Source organism: Cavia porcellus, unplaced genomic scaffold (assembly GCF_034190915.1).
Source record: "Cavia porcellus strain 051 isolate PalLab524CR breed Dunkin Hartley unplaced genomic scaffold, mCavPor4.1 scaffold_21, whole genome shotgun sequence".
NCBI classification, from domain to species: Eukaryota; Metazoa; Chordata; class Mammalia; order Rodentia; family Caviidae; genus Cavia; species Cavia porcellus.
The window spans coordinates 8,571,614-8,590,385 of NW_026947504.1; the positions used below are offsets into that span (position 1 = coordinate 8,571,614).

At 37.8% G+C, this 18,772-nt stretch overlaps 2 protein-coding genes across 2 annotated transcripts; both read left to right on the forward strand.

Moving 5' to 3' along the window:
- Positions 1 to 863: 863 nt before the first annotated feature.
- On the forward strand, positions 864 to 11,632 carry LOC100717221 (protocadherin beta-4-like). The gene has a single exon (XM_063232243.1). It carries the CDS (start codon positions 2,173 to 2,175, stop codon positions 4,561 to 4,563), a length of 2,391 nt encoding a protein of 796 aa, XP_063088313.1. The 5' UTR covers positions 864 to 2,172; the 3' UTR covers positions 4,564 to 11,632.
- Positions 11,633 to 13,067: 1,435 nt separating this feature from the next.
- Positions 13,068 to 17,052, forward strand: LOC100717498 (protocadherin beta-5-like). The gene has a single exon (XM_063232242.1). The coding sequence runs from the start codon at positions 13,475 to 13,477 to the stop codon at positions 15,863 to 15,865; it is 2,391 nt and encodes a 796-aa protein (XP_063088312.1). The 5' UTR covers positions 13,068 to 13,474; the 3' UTR covers positions 15,866 to 17,052.
- The last annotated feature ends 1,720 nt before the right edge of the window (positions 17,053 to 18,772 follow it).

Consider the following 18,772-nt stretch of genomic DNA (forward strand, 5'->3'; position numbering starts at 1 on the left):
ATATGTAAAATGCTTAAAATAATACCTGCCTTGTGAAGGCATACATTTTACTGTAATTTATATTTTATTTGCTATTGCTTTGTAAAAGTGACTAAATAACTGACTCAATACTCTGTCAATATGTAAGAATGCAAAAACAAAATATTTTGATTTTGTTATGAACAGTTTAGCTTAACTCTTACCTATAACCTGACTACTATATTAGAAATAAATTTCTCGGGGCTAGGGATTTAGCTCAGTGGCATAAATGCTTGCTTGGCAAACACAAGGTAATGAGTTCAATCTCTGGTACCAAAAAATAAATAAATAATTTTCTTTGCGCAAATATTCCATTTATGTAAAAAATGTATTATTTTCAGTTTATATTTTTACTTCATTCCTTATTGATATATATTGTAATTCTTTTAATTTACCTAAACATGACAGGGCTAGAGGTTTCATTCAGTGATAGAGCTTCTCCATAGCAAGTATAAGATCCTGAGTTTAATTCCCTATGCCAAAAAAAGGAAGAAACTAAATGCAAAAGATAATTCTAAATTGTTATTACTGTCATTAATATAACCTTTGCAAAAATTAATAGTAGAATAAAAATAAATTTAGTACCTATTGCATTCTCATATCTCCAAATTCTGTATTTAGGTTCAGATATATCGACGGCACAATATATGAAATAACAATTACCTGCTTATATATGGAGAAACATAATTATTTAAGTAGATTAATTTATTTATTTAACTAGTATTCAATGACTGACTGCTATATTTCTTCAAAAGTAGCTTTTATTAATACTTCCTATCATAATCTGAGATTACTGATATATAAGTTATTTAACATGAATTGTGAATCAAGTTACAACTAATATATTAATTCGGTAATTTAAAAATAATTAAGGAATGAAAATCCTGAATATAGGAAGATGAGTGATACTCTATCTAAAATATTAACTGTAAACAATAAATTGGTTAACTGTGTCTCTGTGATACCAGTGGCATCTACAGGCATCTGTAGCATAGCATTCACAACAGTGATATGCTTTGCTGGAATCCATACTATACTCACATTTCTTATCTTCAACATATATGAGTAGAGTCCTAATGCGTCCTTTCCTCACAGATTAAATTGCTATTACGTCAGTACCTTTTGTTTTCACTCAAAGTAAGTGGTCCAGGAATATACTTGACGAGAAAAATGGGTGAGTGTGGTAACAGGCAAACTCGTAAAATATAGTGTTTCTAGTTAAATAAATGCAGTCAAGACTTTACATTTTTATCTATAACCTTTCACTCACCTAATTTTTATCTGATATTATCTTGACCTGAGAAGCAGAAATCCTAGCACCATCTGAGATTTCTTGTCTTTATCTCTAAATTCCTTTTCATTTTCTCTTTGATTCTTAGAACTGGCTTCTAAAATGGGTCTAATAATATATGGCATTATTTCTAAACTTAATATAGCTTCACACTGTAAATGACAATATAAAACAAGATACCTTTTGGTTGAATTGTCTTATTTCTAAGGAGGAAAACAAAACCTACTTTAAAAAATAATGAACTTTGGACCATATGGTACAGAATAGCTTAAACTTTTGCATCTTTGTGAAGTTCTCACAGTCTTGAAAATAAAAAGATACAATTATTATGAACTGATTTAATTTTGAATGGGCATTTTATAACAACTTACCACTACTGGTTAGATAATATGCAGGACAAATGGGAGTTCTTTGAAGTTCACAGATAAGGAGTTTCAAGGCACAGATATCCTTTTTGCTGTGTGCTCACAGTTACTCTAGCTGATAAACTTTAATGGGATAACATTATCACATAACTTTAAAAAACAACAACGTTCCTTTTTCAAAAAGAATGTATACACGTTCTTAAAAGGCTCATTTGAAAACGTAAAATGTGTTTTGATGAAAAACAATATACTCATTTCTCAATCAAGACGCAGGGTGGCGCTGCAGGCTAAGATTGTGAAAAAGCCCTGAACTCGCTAATACTTTTGCGTCAGGAGAAGGAATCAAAAACACAGAGAAAAAGCTTTGAAAGCAGCGCGGATTGGTAGCAAGATATACGTTTAAGATTAAAAACAATTGGGTGGCAATTCCCTCAATCAAGGAAACAGAACTCGGTATCTCCAGGCTTTCGCTGTACTGAAAGGATTCTGGACTTCAACATGGAGAAGCTAAAGAGAATTCAACCAAAGAGGCAAGTGATGGCGTTAATTTTTATGATGGTCTTGTCGGAGGTTCACTCGGAATCTATTCGTTACTCGGTACAGGAGGAAACAGAGGGTGGCTACTTCATAGCGCATCTGACTAAAGATTTGGGCATGGGAACTGGTGAACTGGCAGCCCGGTCAGCCCAGGTGTTGTCCGACGATTACAAGCAGCATTTGTTGCTGGATCCTCAGACTGGAGATTTGCTTCTGAGGGAAACACTAGACCGAGAGGAGCTATGTGGCCCCGCTGAACCGTGTGTGCTGCATTTCCAAGTGTTTCTTGAAATGCCAGTGCAGTTTTTTCAAGGAGAATTGTGGATTCAGGATATTAATGACCATTCTCCAACGTTTCCTGATAGGGAAGTGCTCTTGAAAATACTTGAAAACAGCCAGCCAGGGACAGTATTTCCCCTACAATTAGCTGAAGATTTGGATGTGGGCAGCAATGGGCTTCAAAAATATACAATCAGCCCTAATTCTCATTTTCACGTTCACACTCGAAATCATAGTGAGGGCAAGAAATTCCCAGACTTGGTACAGGACAAGCCACTGGATCGGGAGGAGCAGGCTGAGTACAGGTTAACCCTCACGGCTCTGGACGGTGGGTCTCCACCGAGGTCAGGCAGTGTCATGGTTCGAATCCTGATCATGGACGTCAATGACAATGCTCCTGAGTTTGTGCACACCCCCTATGAGGTGCAGGTCCTGGAGAACTGCCCTTTAAATTCCCCAATCCTCAGTGTCTTAGCTAGAGATATGGATGCTGGAAACTTTGGGAGTGTTTCCTATGGCTTGTTCCAGCCATCAGATGAAATTAAGCAAACTTTCTCAATCAATAAAGCCACGGGAGAAATCCGACTGCAGAAGAAACTGGATTTTGAGAAAATTAAGTCTTATGATGTGGAAATTGAGGCCACAGATGGAGGAGGCCTTTCTGGGAAAGGCACAGTAGTGATAGAGGTGGTGGACGTGAATGACAATGCCCCTGAACTTAGTATAACTTCGCTGACCAGCTCCATTCCAGAAAATGCTCCAGAAACTGTCGTCTCTATCTTTCGAGTAGGAGACAGAGATTCTGGAGACAATGGAAAGATGATTTGCTCTATTCCTGACAATCTGCCCTTTGTTTTAAAACCGACATTTTTAAATTTCTATACCCTGGTGACAGACGGACCACTGGACAGAGAGACCAGGGCCCAGTACAACATCACCATCACCGTCACCGACCTGGGGACGCCCAGGCTCAAAACCCAGCACACCATCACCGTGCTGGTCTCCGACGTCAACGACAACGCCCCCACCTTCACCCAAAGCTCCTACACCCTCTCGGTGCCCGAGAACAACAGCCCCGCCCTGCACATCGGCAGCGTCAGCGCCACAGACTCAGACTCGGGCACCAACGCCCAGCTCACCTACTCGCTGCTGCCGCCGCCCCACGACCCGCTCCCGGGCCTCGCCTCGCTCGTGTCCATCAACGCCGACACCGGCCAGCTGTTCGCGCTGCGGGCGCTGGACTACGAGGCCCTGCGCGCCTTCGAGTTCCGCGTGCGCGCCACCGACCGCGGCGCGCCCCCGCTCAGCGGCCAGGCGCGCGTGCGCGTGCGCGTGCTGGACGCCAACGACAACGCGCCCTTCGTGCTGCACCCGCTGCAGAACGCGTCCGCGCCCTGCACCGAGCTGCTGCCCCGCGCCGCCCAGCCCGGATACCTGCTCACCAAGGTGGTGGCGGTGGACGCCGACGCGGGCCAGAACGCCTGGCTGTCCTTCCAGCTGCTGCAGGCCAGCGAGCCCGGGCTGTTCAGCGTGTGGGCGCACAGCGGCGAGGTGCGCACCGCCAGGCCGCCGGGCGAGCGCGACGCGCCCAGGCAGCGGCTGCTCGTGCTGGTCAGGGACAACGGCCAGCCGCCGCTGTCGGCCAGCGTCACGCTGCACGTGCTGCTGGTGGACGGCTTCTCGCAGCCGCACCTGCCTGGGCCCGAGGCGGCGGCCGAGCGCGCGCAGGCCGACCCGCTCACCGGCCCCCTGGTGGTGGCGCTGGCCTCGGTGTCGTCGCTCTTCCTGTGCTGGCTGCTGCTCTTCGTGGCGCTGAGGCTGTGCGGGAGGAGCGGGCGGGCCGCGCTGCCTGGCTGCCCTGCGCCCGAGGGCCCCTTTCCGGGCCAGCTGCTGGACGTCAGCGGGGCGGGCACGCTGGCCCACAGCTACCAGTATGAGGTGTGTCTCACTGGAGACTCTGGGACTGGTGAGTTCAAATTCCTGAAGCCTCTATTCCCCAACCTCGCGGATCTGGAGACTGGGGGAGAACCTAGGGACAACCCCACCTGCAGGAACAGCTCTGTATTCAGTTAATTACAGTATTTGTTAAGTAAATTTCATTAATTATGGCAAAGTTCCCATTATAATTTTTTCTCTTAAGAAATTGTGTTGTAATGTAAACATTGAAACTACTCTTTCAAATTTATTCATGTTCTTCAGAGCACTGAACTTGTTCCCTGCATTTTAGTATTTAGAATTTTTATTAGTGCTGGATATTAAGGTTTCTCTAGGTAGTTTACATTCTTTTGGTGAATAATCTTTCCACAACTATGAATTATTCAAGTAATATAAAATTTACAGCTTAGTACTTGAAAATTAGGCATCTTTGTGCTGCCTGTGCTACATAATGAATCCCAGACCAATGAATACTACATAGTAAGACTCTCACAAATTTTATTTTATTGCACTTAATGTCTTCTGAAATTTTTAAAATTGTTTTCATACTATTTGTTTACCATATAACCTTTTTCAAGGCTGTTTGAAATTCTCCATTTTATTTTATTGATTTTGAAGATTGAACTCAGGACTTCTTGAATGTTAAGCATACATTCGACTCTTGATCTATACTGCACCTGAAATATTTTATGGTTACAGGACATTACTGGTTGACTGTACTATCAAATGAAACCCGCTGAAGTAACAGAAGCATAAAACTGAGTATATTCCTCTCTCTTACACTGAAAGGAAGCATGCACCTCACTAAAATATTAGTACACTAAAATTGTGATGTATTTCTATTGTGTGCACCACACATATGCTAAAGATTATCTGTTATTTGCATTCTACATATCTGGCATATTGTATATCATAAAACAATATTAAATTTTAAAAATAATTCTTTTATAAATGATAACATGATAAGCTTGTATAGTTTGCGATCCCTTTTACTAAAACTGGTAGGGGTCTAAACTTAAAGCTCAATGGCTAATCATTTATGCATGTAGGCCCTGAGTTCAGTTAGGCACAAAACTAAACCAAAACAAAACCCTGTTATATCCCTGCTTTCTTTACCCCATTAGGGAAAATACTGATTATATGAAATAAATCTTAAATTCCACTAAAGAGAGAAATGTTAGGACATTGTGTATTTTTTTTTTGGTCCTTAGTTTTGCCCTGTAAATAGAAGGCTAACTGTAGTGTCTTCAGTTTTCAAGTTGGGTTGGGTTGGGTTGGGTTTTGTGGTGCTGGGATATGTATAGAATTCCAGAGCCTCATGTATGCTATCCATGTGTTTTAGTATTTTGCTACATCCTCAACCCCAAGTTTAGTTTATTGTGTGAATTTCCTTTGGTCTTCCTGAAGTTTTTCCCTGCCTTTCAAACAAGTTCAAAATTTCTTCCAAATATTGGCTGTCCTGTCTCATTATGATCATAAGTTAATGTTGGATTTCTTTTACCTGGTATGTCTTTGTGTGACCAGAGTTTATCCACAAAATAATGTTTGTTTGATATTTATTCTTTTATTTTGCTCTTTAGTATTTTGAGTTAATTTTTCAATCATGCCAAAGTTGCATTTATATGAAATATGTATTGTTTTGTACTTTAATAGTTTGGAACAGAAACAAACTTAACTGAATTATAATTGTTCTGTGTTGTGTTCAGCAAATCACATATGATGACCATGTGATTTCTAACTAGAAAATACATATGGATATATTACAGGACAACTTTATTGAGCTTTCCACAGAAAAGGAGCAGTTGAAGAGCTTGCTTTCTAATCTAATATGGTTACTTTTAAATCTGAAGTATTGTTCTACTTCAGTTTAAGTACTTGAATTTTCCCCTGAGTTATTTTTTTCCTAACTATATAATGAAATAAAAGGGAAATTATTAGCCAGCTGTTGTTCTCAAGATCTAATTTTGGCTTTTCCTCAGTTTAAACATTAAAGCAAGGAAAAGATAAAAGTGAAAACAAATACAAACAAATATGTGAAATTTGTGGAAAACAAAGAGTAAAGTTTGTGTTGCTATGTAAATATTATTGTTTGGGACCTGCCATTGGGAAAGCTATAGATAATATACTAAGTTCTCATTTGAAAATTCTGCAGGGCTGGGTGCTTATCAGAACTTCAAAGCACAGTGTGACCTGGCCCAGTACCTATTTGGAAAAAGGTGATTTCACTGGATAGGGCCCCTTAAAGCTAAGAGAGTAGAAGGTGAACTCTCCTTTGAAGAATATAATATCTTAATTCTGGGTAGCTTTTTACGTAAATATCTCTAACATTCAGTAAAAATAAAAGTAATAGGTTCACAAGGTGTGGTGATGCATGCCTATAGTCCCAGCACTAAGGAGGCTGAGGCAGGAAGATTGTTGCAAATTCAAAGCCAGTCAACAAAATGAGTTCAAGGACAGCTCAGACTGAATGGTAAGACCCTGTCTTAGAAGGACAAAAAGAAAGAAAAGAAAAAATAATAGGTTCATATACACAAACTGAACGATATGAGTAAAACTGAAAAATCATAATACCAATGACTTATAGATTACTCAGATACCACAATTAACTAACATACATGTTAAAATAAATATGACAATGATTTAAAAATAAGGAGCAGTAGATTAGATCATGGCATTGGGAATTGAAATTTTAAAATGGTAAATCTACAACTGAAAAATATAATATCTGACACAAAATGACATAAATGATTAATGTCATAAATGTAATGAAATATAAGACTAGCGAATAGAAGATAGATCAATCTAATAATCCAAGAGAAACACAAGATACAATAATACAAAATACAAAAAGAACATTAGTATCACAAAGAATAAATCCAAAAACTGTAGCACACATGTGCTTGTAATCTTAGAAGGATAAAAGAGAATAAAAGTTGTTATAAGCATATTTGAAGTTATAGTGATCGATAATTTCCTAAAATAGACAAATGTCTTTAAACCTTCAATATTCATCAGTAAGCCTAATCAGGGTAAATATTAAATAAAACCTACTATATCATAGGAAAATCTTCAAGACCAAGGCCAAAGATTAGAAATCTTAAAAGCAGCACCCTAAAATGATACTACTTTTCAAGAGCCTCTATATAAGAAAGAGCTAACCTAACAAAAACCATGAAATCCAAATACAAAGAGGTAATGTCTTTTAATTACTGAAAGAAAATTATTGCCAGACTAGAATTCTATTCAACAAACATACCCTTCAAAATGAATTTATCAGAAAAATAAAAACTAAGAGAATTAATCACTGTCATACCTTCACTAAAAGAAATATTCTTAATGGAATTAATTAGACAGGAAAACAACCCTAATAGGATCACAGAACTACCAGAAGAAACAAAAAGTAACTGAAAGGTAAATGAAAATTAATGGTGACAGAATATTGATTATACTAGGCAATAACAGCAGTTTGTTAATTTAAAATATATGTATGAAGTTTAAATCAATAATAGCTATAGCTTAAAAGAAAGAGTTTTAATGTTCAAAAGTTCCAAAATTCTAAGCTTTATGTCCTAAGACTAGAAAAATAAATTTTCATTGAATTATTTTACATTAAACATGCATGCTACGACACACATTGTGGTCCATGCCTGTAATCCCAGCACTCAGGAGGCTTAAGCAGGAGTATTGCTGTGATTTTGAGGCCAGCCTGGACTACATAATGAGATCAAGGCCAGTTTGCACTACATGATGAGACTCTATCTCAAAAAAAGTGCATGTTGTAATTTCTTGGGTGCCCACTAACATAATAACTACAAAAATAACTGAAGAGAACTTTTAAAATAACAAGTATTTTAATAATGCAAAAGAAAACCAAAACTTTAAGGACATACGGAAAAATAATTAGATGGTAGGTATAGATGAAAAGTATCAGCTATTACATTCATTACAAATAGATTAAGTAATCCAATTAAACAATCAAAATTGTAAGATTAGATTTAAGGAAAAGCAAAATACATGCTATCAAATAAGTATGTGCATGTAAGAGAGAGAGAGAGACAGACAGACAGACAGATGGAGAGAAAGAGATAACGAAAGATTGAAAGTTTAAAATAGAGTTGTATAATACAAACACTAGACAAAACAATTTCAAGGTGGTTATACTTACATAAGATAAAGGATACATTAAGAAAAGATACATTGCTAATGAAAACAGAGATGTTTCATAATAATAAAAAGTAGTATACCTGAAATCTTTGAGTTATTAATTCAATACTTCGCCATAAGAGAACTACTAAGCATAAAAAATTGAGTTGGCGAATACAAATGCAAGATAGACAAATGGCATTCATATTGTAAAGCTTAATACCCCTGTCCAGATTCCTGACAGAATAAGATAGAACACACACATGCACAAACATACCAAAGAATATTAAAGACCGAAAAACATGAACCTCTCATTCAATTAAGTTGGCAGGCATAGTATTCTAAAACATTCTTTTACATACATGTGGGTTATTATCAAGATTGTCCAAAACCTGGCTCATAAAGCAAAGTTCAAATGTAAAAGAATGAATTGAAATGCCTCAGGATATTCTTTGACCACAGCAGAATTAATGCAATATTAATATCTAATAGGACATTCCCTAATATTTCAAAGGTAAACAATAAAACCCATGAGTCAAAGAAATAACACAGATTTCCAAATATTTCCAAACTGGGTAAAAGTTAAGAACTAACAGATCACATCAGAACAAATGGAATTTTAGTGCATCCTAAATGTTCATATTAGAACCTTAAATTCACATAGAGATTCAAAATCAGTGAAGGAATTTTAAGAGAATACACAAAGTAAAGCAAATCAAGTACAAGAGATGCACATAGAAAATATAAGTAGAAATAAATTTCATGCCAAATGCATATTTTGTATTATAGGGAAAACCAGTAAACCAAAAGTTATTTCTTTGTAATAATTAATACAGTTAGAAACTCTTAGATAAGTCAAGAAAAAAGACAAAACACCAGTTGCCAATATTAGGAGTAAAAAAGGAGCATAACCACCAATCCTGCCAGCACTGAAATATAAACTTTTATAAATATGAACAATTTTATGCTAAGAAATTTAACAAATTATATAAAATATCCTCATTTTACAAAACCAAAGCAAGAAAAATATAAAATCTGATTAGGCCTATCTATTAAAAACTTTTTAAATGTTTTTAAAAAATCTTGCCTCTTTACAGTAGTAAATTCCAAATATTTGTATAAGTATTAACATTGATATATACAAACTCAGAACAGAAAAATATAATTATTTGCTAAATCATTTGGGTGCCAGAATAATCTGAACAGGACATCCAGATCTGAGTTAGATCTGATAAGAAAGGAACATAAAAGTCAAACTCATTTATAAACATACATAACATTTTTCTTTTTAAAAATATGCAAATATTTGGATATATGTATATAAAAGAAAAATTATTGAAGATGGAGTTTAATTTAGCAGTACATGGAAGTGTAATTGAAACTGAAATTTGATCAGTGATCACTATATCAACAGATATAGGAAAAATAACATGTTTACCTCAACAGGGACAGAAAAAGTCATTTAATCTAATTCATTTAATTTAATTTAATTCATTACATATTAATGGTAAAATTACATAAAAATGAAAATGTAAAAAACTTTTAGGTGTCTTTAAGAACTGTTAGTTAACATTATCAATGCCAAACTATTGAAAACTGTCTTTAAAAACTGATAGTAAACATTATTAATGCCAAACTATTGAAAACTCGCCTTTGGAGATCAAGTATGAGATTGCTATCTATTCAGGATTTTACTATTGAGCCTAACCAGGGGCGAGAAAAGTAAAAGAAAAGGCACAGTGTTTGGAAGGAAAGGAATAAACATTTGTTTAAAAAGATAAAATCATGAATAACTACACATCTCACAATTTCTTTGTGAAAATTGATCACCTGAATATAAAGTTTAATAGAAATACAAAGGGACAATAATAGACATTTTTGAAGAAAAAAATAAATCTGGATATATCACACCAAGAGCATGATCCACAAGAGAAAGAACCCATAAAAAGAATTTCACGAAGCTTCTGATCTATAAAAATACAGCCTAGAAAAATATTTGCAAAAGATGTATTTGATAAAGAAAACTCTTATCCAGTATACTAAATACAAAGAATAATTTTAAAAATCCCACATAAAAATAGATCAAAGACCTTAACAAATACCTTCTAAAGAAGAAGAAGCGACTGAAAACAAACATATCAAAAGCTGTTCCACATCAGATGTAATGAGGGAAAGCAAAATTAAATAAAAATATCACTATACAACTACTAAACAGCCAATCTGCAGCACCAAACACTGTGGGGAATATGGAGCAACAGGAACTCTCTTTCACTCCTGGTGGGACAGAAACATGGCACTGCCACTTTGAAAGAAAGTTTGACATTTCATATAAAATTAAACACACTTCCTATATGATTGAGAGTCAGGCTCCTCAGTACTTAGAAAAAGGAATTAAAACTGATTTCTATACAAAAAAATTTCACAGAGAATTAATAGCAGCTTTATCCATAACCATTGAAACTTGGAAATAGTCATAATGACCCTCAGTGGGTGAGTGAATGAACAAATTTTTATACAGACACATAGCGAGATATTCTTACTCATGCCAAGTTGAAACAGACTATCAATGCATGAAAAGCCACTGAGAAAATATAAATGCATTTTATTCTCAGAAAAAGGTTCAAAACATGAAAAGACTTCATATTGTATGATTCTTCATACAACATATTGTATGATTTCTGAATAAGGTAGAGGTTTGTACAGATTTTGGAATGGGGGAGGAGATATAAATAGAGCATAGAAAATTTTTAGTACAGTGAACACATTCTGATAGTATTTTAAATGTAGCTATGTCACAATAAATTTATTCAAACTGATAGAATGTACAGCACCAAGAGTGAATCCTAATTTAAACTATTAACTTAGTAATAAAACTGTGCTAATGTGTGTTCAACAATCATTCTTATGGTGTGGGAGATTGGTAATAAGTTTCGTACATGTGTGTACATGGGAAATTTCTGTACATTGTGATTATTTTTCTGTGAACCTAAGACTATTCTCTAAAATCATTATATTTTTAATGAAGGACATACCTCGCAGAAAATAAAATTCATGATAAAGTAAACCAGTGGGAACCATAGAATTAAGAAATTGTCATATTACAGATAAACAAAGATAAAAGTGTAATACTTGAGCAGGCCCATCATAATGAAGACACTTCAAAAATAACGTCATCTTCTCAATAGATGGTACACAGGCATTTGGGTAAAAATTTGACTAAACATACTAATTCGGAAAAAATTAATTCTAAGTTGAAAATGACTTTACATACGAAAACCAAACTATTTCATACAATGTTTTGACATTGATGCATGCAAAAATTTAAATTTGAATACAAAAAGTGCTAATCAAAATGGTCAAAATGGGAAAATTTTGATGAATCAGAAGAAAAGAAACTTCAGTATCATTGATCAAAAATACTATATTAGGGTTAAAATACAATGCATAGAGTGGAAAAAAGGATATATATGGGGAGAAGATAGACTTGAACAATACTTAACAAGATATCCATAAGTCAACAAGTATGTTAAAATGTGAATGATTCTATTCCCAGGGAAATATTATTAAAATTACAATATGATACCATCACATACTAAGTTGAGTGGTTAAAATTGAAATGACAACATCAAGTGCTGACAAGTATATGGAGCAACTGGAACGCTTGTACTTTATTAGTACAACAACTTTTGAAAAATTTTTCACAGTATCTGCTAAAGATAAAAATATGTGCACACCTTAATTTACAGCAACCCAAATTCTATTCAAAATAAATTCATCAAAAGGTATATACAAAGTGTTATGCAGTACTACTAATAAAAAAAGCTCAAAAGTAGAAAAGAATTAATGCTTATCAACTGAAGAGTGTATAAATGAATTGTACTATACTTATATATCTAATACAAAGCACTGATATTAAAATTAGAACAACATTCACAGATTAATTTTACAAACATAACACTGAATGAAAGAATTTGTCTACATAGGGTAGACAAGACTACTCTATATAATCCCATTTGTATAAAGGTTCAAGCCACAGCAAATGAGGGAAAAAGTATGACAACGGAATTCAGGGTTGCCCTTATCTTTTGAGGGGTGGATATTAATCAAGTAATGATAGATGATCTTCTTGAATTTTCCTGCCATTTTATTTTTAATCTAGATTTTGTGTCTAGGATTATACTAGATTTGTGTATGTATACAACTATTATGAGAATCTTTTTCTAGATGACTGCTATAATTTTAAATAAAAATAGTTGTCTAAATGTTTTCAAATATATACTCATTATCAGATATTGCTTGAACAGACAACAAAGTATATATTCAAAGATAGAGACTAACACATTAGTATATTTTTCTAATTTTTAATTTTAGAGATTAAAAAAATCAAAACAATAAAAGATTTCAAAATAATATGATAGGGAATTAACAATAGTCACTGTATTGCATAGTGTTATCTTCAAAATAGTTGCTCAGATTTTGTTTATTTTTAAGGTATTATTTAACAAAACATTAACTCGAGAAAAATTTATTTAGACTTACAATCACTAGGAATTGAAGAAAAATTGATAGTGCTTCTGTAAACTAATAGATTGATATAACGATAAGAATTCAGAATATGATAAATGCTGTGCAATTGTGCATATGGACACGGGGTGGCGCTGCAGGATAAGAGTGAAGAATTGCTAAACAAATACCCAGCTCGCCATTATGCTGGCAATCAGAATTCTGAATGCTCCCTGAAAGAAGGAAGCATTTTGGATGGCATCTAGGGAAGGGATCTTTAGGGAAGGCACAGTTTTAAGTGCAAGTCAGTCGGCCAGACTTATTACACAGTCAACTACCAAATCATCTGGGTGGATTGTACAGTGAGGTGGAGAAACTGCATCTTCTGGACCGGGTCTGAACAATGGAGACTGCCCCAGCAAGAACGCTGCACAAAAGGCAAGTTGCTTTTCTTGTTATGCTGTTGTTTGTGTGGGAGGCTGGCTCTGAGGCGATTAGGTATTCGATGCCAGAAGAGACAGAAAGTGGCTACCTGGTGGCCAACCTGGCAGAAGATCTGGAGCTCAGGGTGGGGGAGCTGGCCACTCGAGGCGCGCGAATCCATTACAGAGGAACCAGGCAGCTCTTGCAGCTTGATGTACAGACTGGCAATTTGCTTCTGTGTGAAAAGCTAGACCGGGAGGGGCTGTGCGGGGCGACAGAACCCTGTGTGGTGCATTTCCAACTGTTACTGGAAAACCCCGTGCAGTTTTTTCAAGTCGATCTGCAACTCACAGACATAAACGACCATTCTCCAGAGTTCTTAGAGAGAGAAACACTCCTTAAAATCCCAGAGAGTGTCCAGCCAGGGACCGTGTTTCCTCTGAAAATAGCCCAGGACTTTGACATAGGGAGCAACACTGTTCAGAACTACACGGTCAGCCCCAACTCCCATTTTCATGTGGTGACTCACAACCGCGGGGATGGCAGGAGATATCCAGAGCTGGTGCTGGATAAAGCTCTGGACAGGGAGGATCAGCCCGAGCTTAGTTTAATCCTCACAGCTCTGGATGATGGGGACCCGCCCAGGTCGGGGACCACGACAGTACGCGTTGAAGTCGTGGACATCAATGATAACGCCCCTGAATTTTCACAGTCGCTCTATGAAGCACAGGTTCCTGAGAACAGTGCGCTCAGTTCTGTTGTTGTCACTGTCTCTGCCCGAGATTTAGATGCAGGAACATATGGGAGTATTGTTTACACTCTATTCCAAGGCAGTGCTGTTACAGAACCCTTTGTAATAGACGAAAGAACAGGAGAAATTTATCTGAGACAAGAATTAGATTTTGAGATAACTAGATATTATACGGTCGAAATTTCAGCTACAGATGGTGGTGGCCTTTCAGGAAAATGCACTGTAGCAATAGAGGTGTTGGATGTGAATGACAATGATCCCGAATTGACCATGTTAAAGTTTAACAGCTCTATCCCAGAAAACTCCCCAGAGACAGTAGTTGCTGTTTTCAGTGTTTCTGATTCAGATTCTGGGGACAATGGAAAGATGATTTGCTCCATTCAGAACAATCTCCCTTTCCTTTTAAAACACACTTTCAAAAATTTTTACACCTTGGTGACCGAAAGCCCATTGGATAGAGAGACCAGGGCCCAGTACAACATCACCATCACCGTCACCGACCTGGGGACGCCCAGGCTCAAAACCCAGCACACCATCACCGTGCTGGTCTCCGACGTCAACGACAACGCCCCCACCTTCACCCAAAGCTCCTACACCCTCTCGGTGCCCGAGAACAACAGCCCCGCCCTGCACATCGGCAGCGTCAGCGCCACAGACTCAGACTCGGGCACCAACGCCCAGCTCACCTACTCGCTGCTGCCGCCGCCCCACGACCCGCTCCCGGGCCTCGCCTCGCTCGTGTCCATCAACGCCGACACCGGCCAGCTGTTCGCGCTGCGGGCGCTGGACTACGAGGCCCTGCGCGCCTTCGAGTTCCGCGTGCGCGCCACCGACCGCGGCGCGCCCCCGCTCAGCGGCCAGGCGCGCGTGCGCGTGCGCGTGCTGGACGCCAACGACAACGCGCCCTTCGTGCTGCACCCGCTGCAGAACGCGTCCGCGCCCTGCACCGAGCTGCTGCCCCGCGCCGCCCAGCCCGGATACCTGCTCACCAAGGTGGTGGCGGTGGACGCCGACGCGGGCCAGAACGCCTGGCTGTCCTTCCAGCTGCTGCAGGCCAGCGAGCCCGGGCTGTTCAGCGTGTGGGCGCACAGCGGCGAGGTGCGCACCGCCAGGCCGCCGGGCGAGCGCGACGCGCCCAGGCAGCGGCTGCTCGTGCTGGTCAGGGACAACGGCCAGCCGCCGCTGTCGGCCAGCGTCACGCTGCACGTGCTGCTGGTGGACGGCTTCTCGCAGCCGCACCTGCCTGGGCCCGAGGCGGCGGCCGAGCGCGCGCAGGCCGACCCGCTCACCGGCCCCCTGGTGGTGGCGCTGGCCTCGGTGTCGTCGCTCTTCCTGTTCTGGCTGCTGCTCTTCGTGGCGCTGAGGCTGTGCGGGAGGAGCGGGCGGGCCGCGCTGCCTGGCTGCCCTGCGCCCGAGGGCCCCTTTCCGGGCCAGCTGCTGGACGTCAGCGGGGCGGGCACGCTGGCCCACAGCTACCAGTATGAGGTGTGTCTCACTGGAGACTCTGGGACTGGTGAGTTCAAATTCCTGAAGCCTCTTTTCCCCAACCTCCCACCCCAGAGTGCTGGGGCAGAAACAGAAGGAAATATTGCTGTCCGGAACAGTTTTGGGTTCCCTTAGAGATCTGATTGTGATGCTGTGTTTTCTGCATCTGAGTGTTGAGGAGAAAAATTTCACCTTCAGATATAGCTTTGATTTTCTCTTTGCAATCGATGTGTGCGTTGAATTTTGACACAATTTACAAAAATTCTTTTTGCTTTTTTGAAGGTTGTCTGTAGCGCCTTAGATAGAACTTAGAGTATTTGCATTTATCACTGAACTGTTCTCGAGGCTCAGTCCTGCTTTGCTGTTTTCACACTGCCATCCCAAACCCATGCGTGCTGCAGGTTTTCCCAAAGGTTTTGATGTTCTCATTGGTATTTCTTGCGATAAGCCATCTTAATAATAACAACAAACGTTATTTTCTTTTTGTACCTAATCCTACCCATTTTGTTCCTTCATTTTCAAGTATTTGATGCTGAATTGAAAATACAAAAACGTTTTATGGCATTTTTTTCATTTTAATTATTTCTGCTTTGGTCCGTGAGGGCCACTTTCTGGGCCACCTGGTGGATGTGAGTGGCCAGATCTTTTCTCAGAATTATCATTATGAAGTTTACCTGGCAGAAAGCTCTGTGACTCGGGACTTCCAAGTTTTTCGACCAATACTCCTAAATTTGGGTGAAGGATGTGATGGGAACACTGACAAGATGGCAACTTTAGGTACCATTTGGAGTTCAATTAGGAATGCACTTTTGATGACATGATAAAATTGTGACTTTCATTAATTATCTATAAATTCCCAATCCTTTCATTCACATAAAGAGATAACATGCTCACAAGTGGCAACTAACGTCATATTTATTAACTATTTCAACCAATTGAACCATTTTCATCTTTAACATTGTATTAGGCATCTCACATAGCATGTGCATACAATGGCAGAAATACTGCTTATTTCTCAATGTAGGTTGGTTTTTGGTTTTTTGTTTGTTTATTTGTTTTTTCCTTTTGGTCAAATTTTGAAAATCACAGATACTTTGAGATTCCTGATATTTGAGCTTGTTCACTGATGTTTTGTTTTAATTAAGAGAATTTCCTTCAAACATTCTAATTACTAGCATGACTGTATTGTAAAAAATGGCTTTTCAGTTTTAAAAATAATTCTTTTATGCAAAAAAATTTGGGAGCTTTATAAATTGTTGGGTTTTGGGGAGTTGTTTGAAAAATTGGATTGCTTTCCTCAAATAAACCAGTATTTTATCTGATGATGTTTTCTAAATTAATTTTTTTTCAAAACTGGTCTCATTTACTCAGACATGATGGCACATGCCTCTAATCCCACACATGGGATGCTGAGCAGGAGGACTGCCACAAGTTCTAGGTCAGCCTCTGCTACACAGTGAGTTCAAGTCAACCTACCCTACATGACAAAACCCTGTCTCAGAAAAATATATCACTTAGCAGATGATTTTCTAAATCAAAAATGAAAAAAGCTGGTAGGCTTGTAATCACTTTTTTGTCATAACTGATTTTGTCATTAAATAATAAATATTTTTAAAGAATAATATAATCATATTAAAAAACAAAAGAAAAATTACATGATTATTTTAAAACTCAGAGTCAGCTCTATAAAGTAACATTCTAAAATATTCTTATATGGGGATGTTGTTCAGGGGTATAGTGTGAACTTTGCTTGTCAGAGGCCATGGGTTTAGTCCCAAGCACTGCATAAAAAGTAAAACAAATATTTCTGTGAATGCATAGAGGAATAAAGTAAAATAAATTAATAGATGGAAATAATTTATAAAATGGATGGACAACAAGCTGATAGTTTCTAGTTAAAAGTATCAGGCAGATTATTAAAAAATGTGAAAATATAGAACTTTCTTAAATTTTATAAGTAACACATTTAAAGCTGAAAACCAAGATTATGATGTTAATTAGGGATTGGGAATATAAAACAGTATTATTCAATCCATAGCATGGCAAAAAATATTCTGGTATGATGAATATTAATATATTATCATCATTTAGACTGAGGACTGAGACGTAGGACTGAGGGTAGCTGAGTGGTAGAATGCTTGTCTAGCATTCATGAAGCCCCAAGTTTGATCCCAAGCACTGCAAAAAAAAAGTGAATAAATGTTTTTAAACCTCCTTCGTCTTCATGGTATTTATATTCTTGTGATATATATGTACATACAAATAAAAATTAATATTTATAACACCATACATCTGAAAGCATAATTTCTATAATTATTTAAATAATTTCTATCTAAGAATTTTTAATCTAGCCCTGGGCATTCTCCTGTAATCCCAGCACTCTGGAATTATGAGGCAGGGACATCACAAGTTCAAGTCCAGCCTAGGCAACTTAATGACTTACAGTAGTAGTTAATTTCATCATGATCCAATTGTTATTCAGTAATAAGTTGTTTACTATTTGATTTTTTTCACATCTCTATTCTAATGATTGTCTTTTGTCCTTATTTTCCTGGAGTCAAGTAGATATTTACCACCTAATTTTGCATACTTTTGACTGGATTTTAAACTTTTGATACTATAGTTTTACCTCTGAAAAGTTCACTCTTATTCTCTAAATTTTTCTTTCTATAGAAGCCTTTTACTTTTTAATTTTTAGTGAGACAATTCATATGGTATTCACCTTTCAAAAAACTCAGTATTTTTGTGTATTGAAAAAGCTATGAATTATTATCACTCTAATTCTGGGACATGTTCACCACCCTTAAAAGAAGTCTGGTACCCATTAGCAGACACTCTTACCTGACCCACTCCTGCCTCTGGGAACCACTACTCAATTTTCTATCTCTTTTGATTCACCTGTTCTGGATATTGCATTTAAAATGATTTATATGATACACAGCCTTTGTATATGGATTGTTTTACTAAGTATGTTGTCTTAAAGGTTCCTTCATTTTATAGCATGTATCAGTATTTCATTCCTCTTTAGAGCTCAATAATATT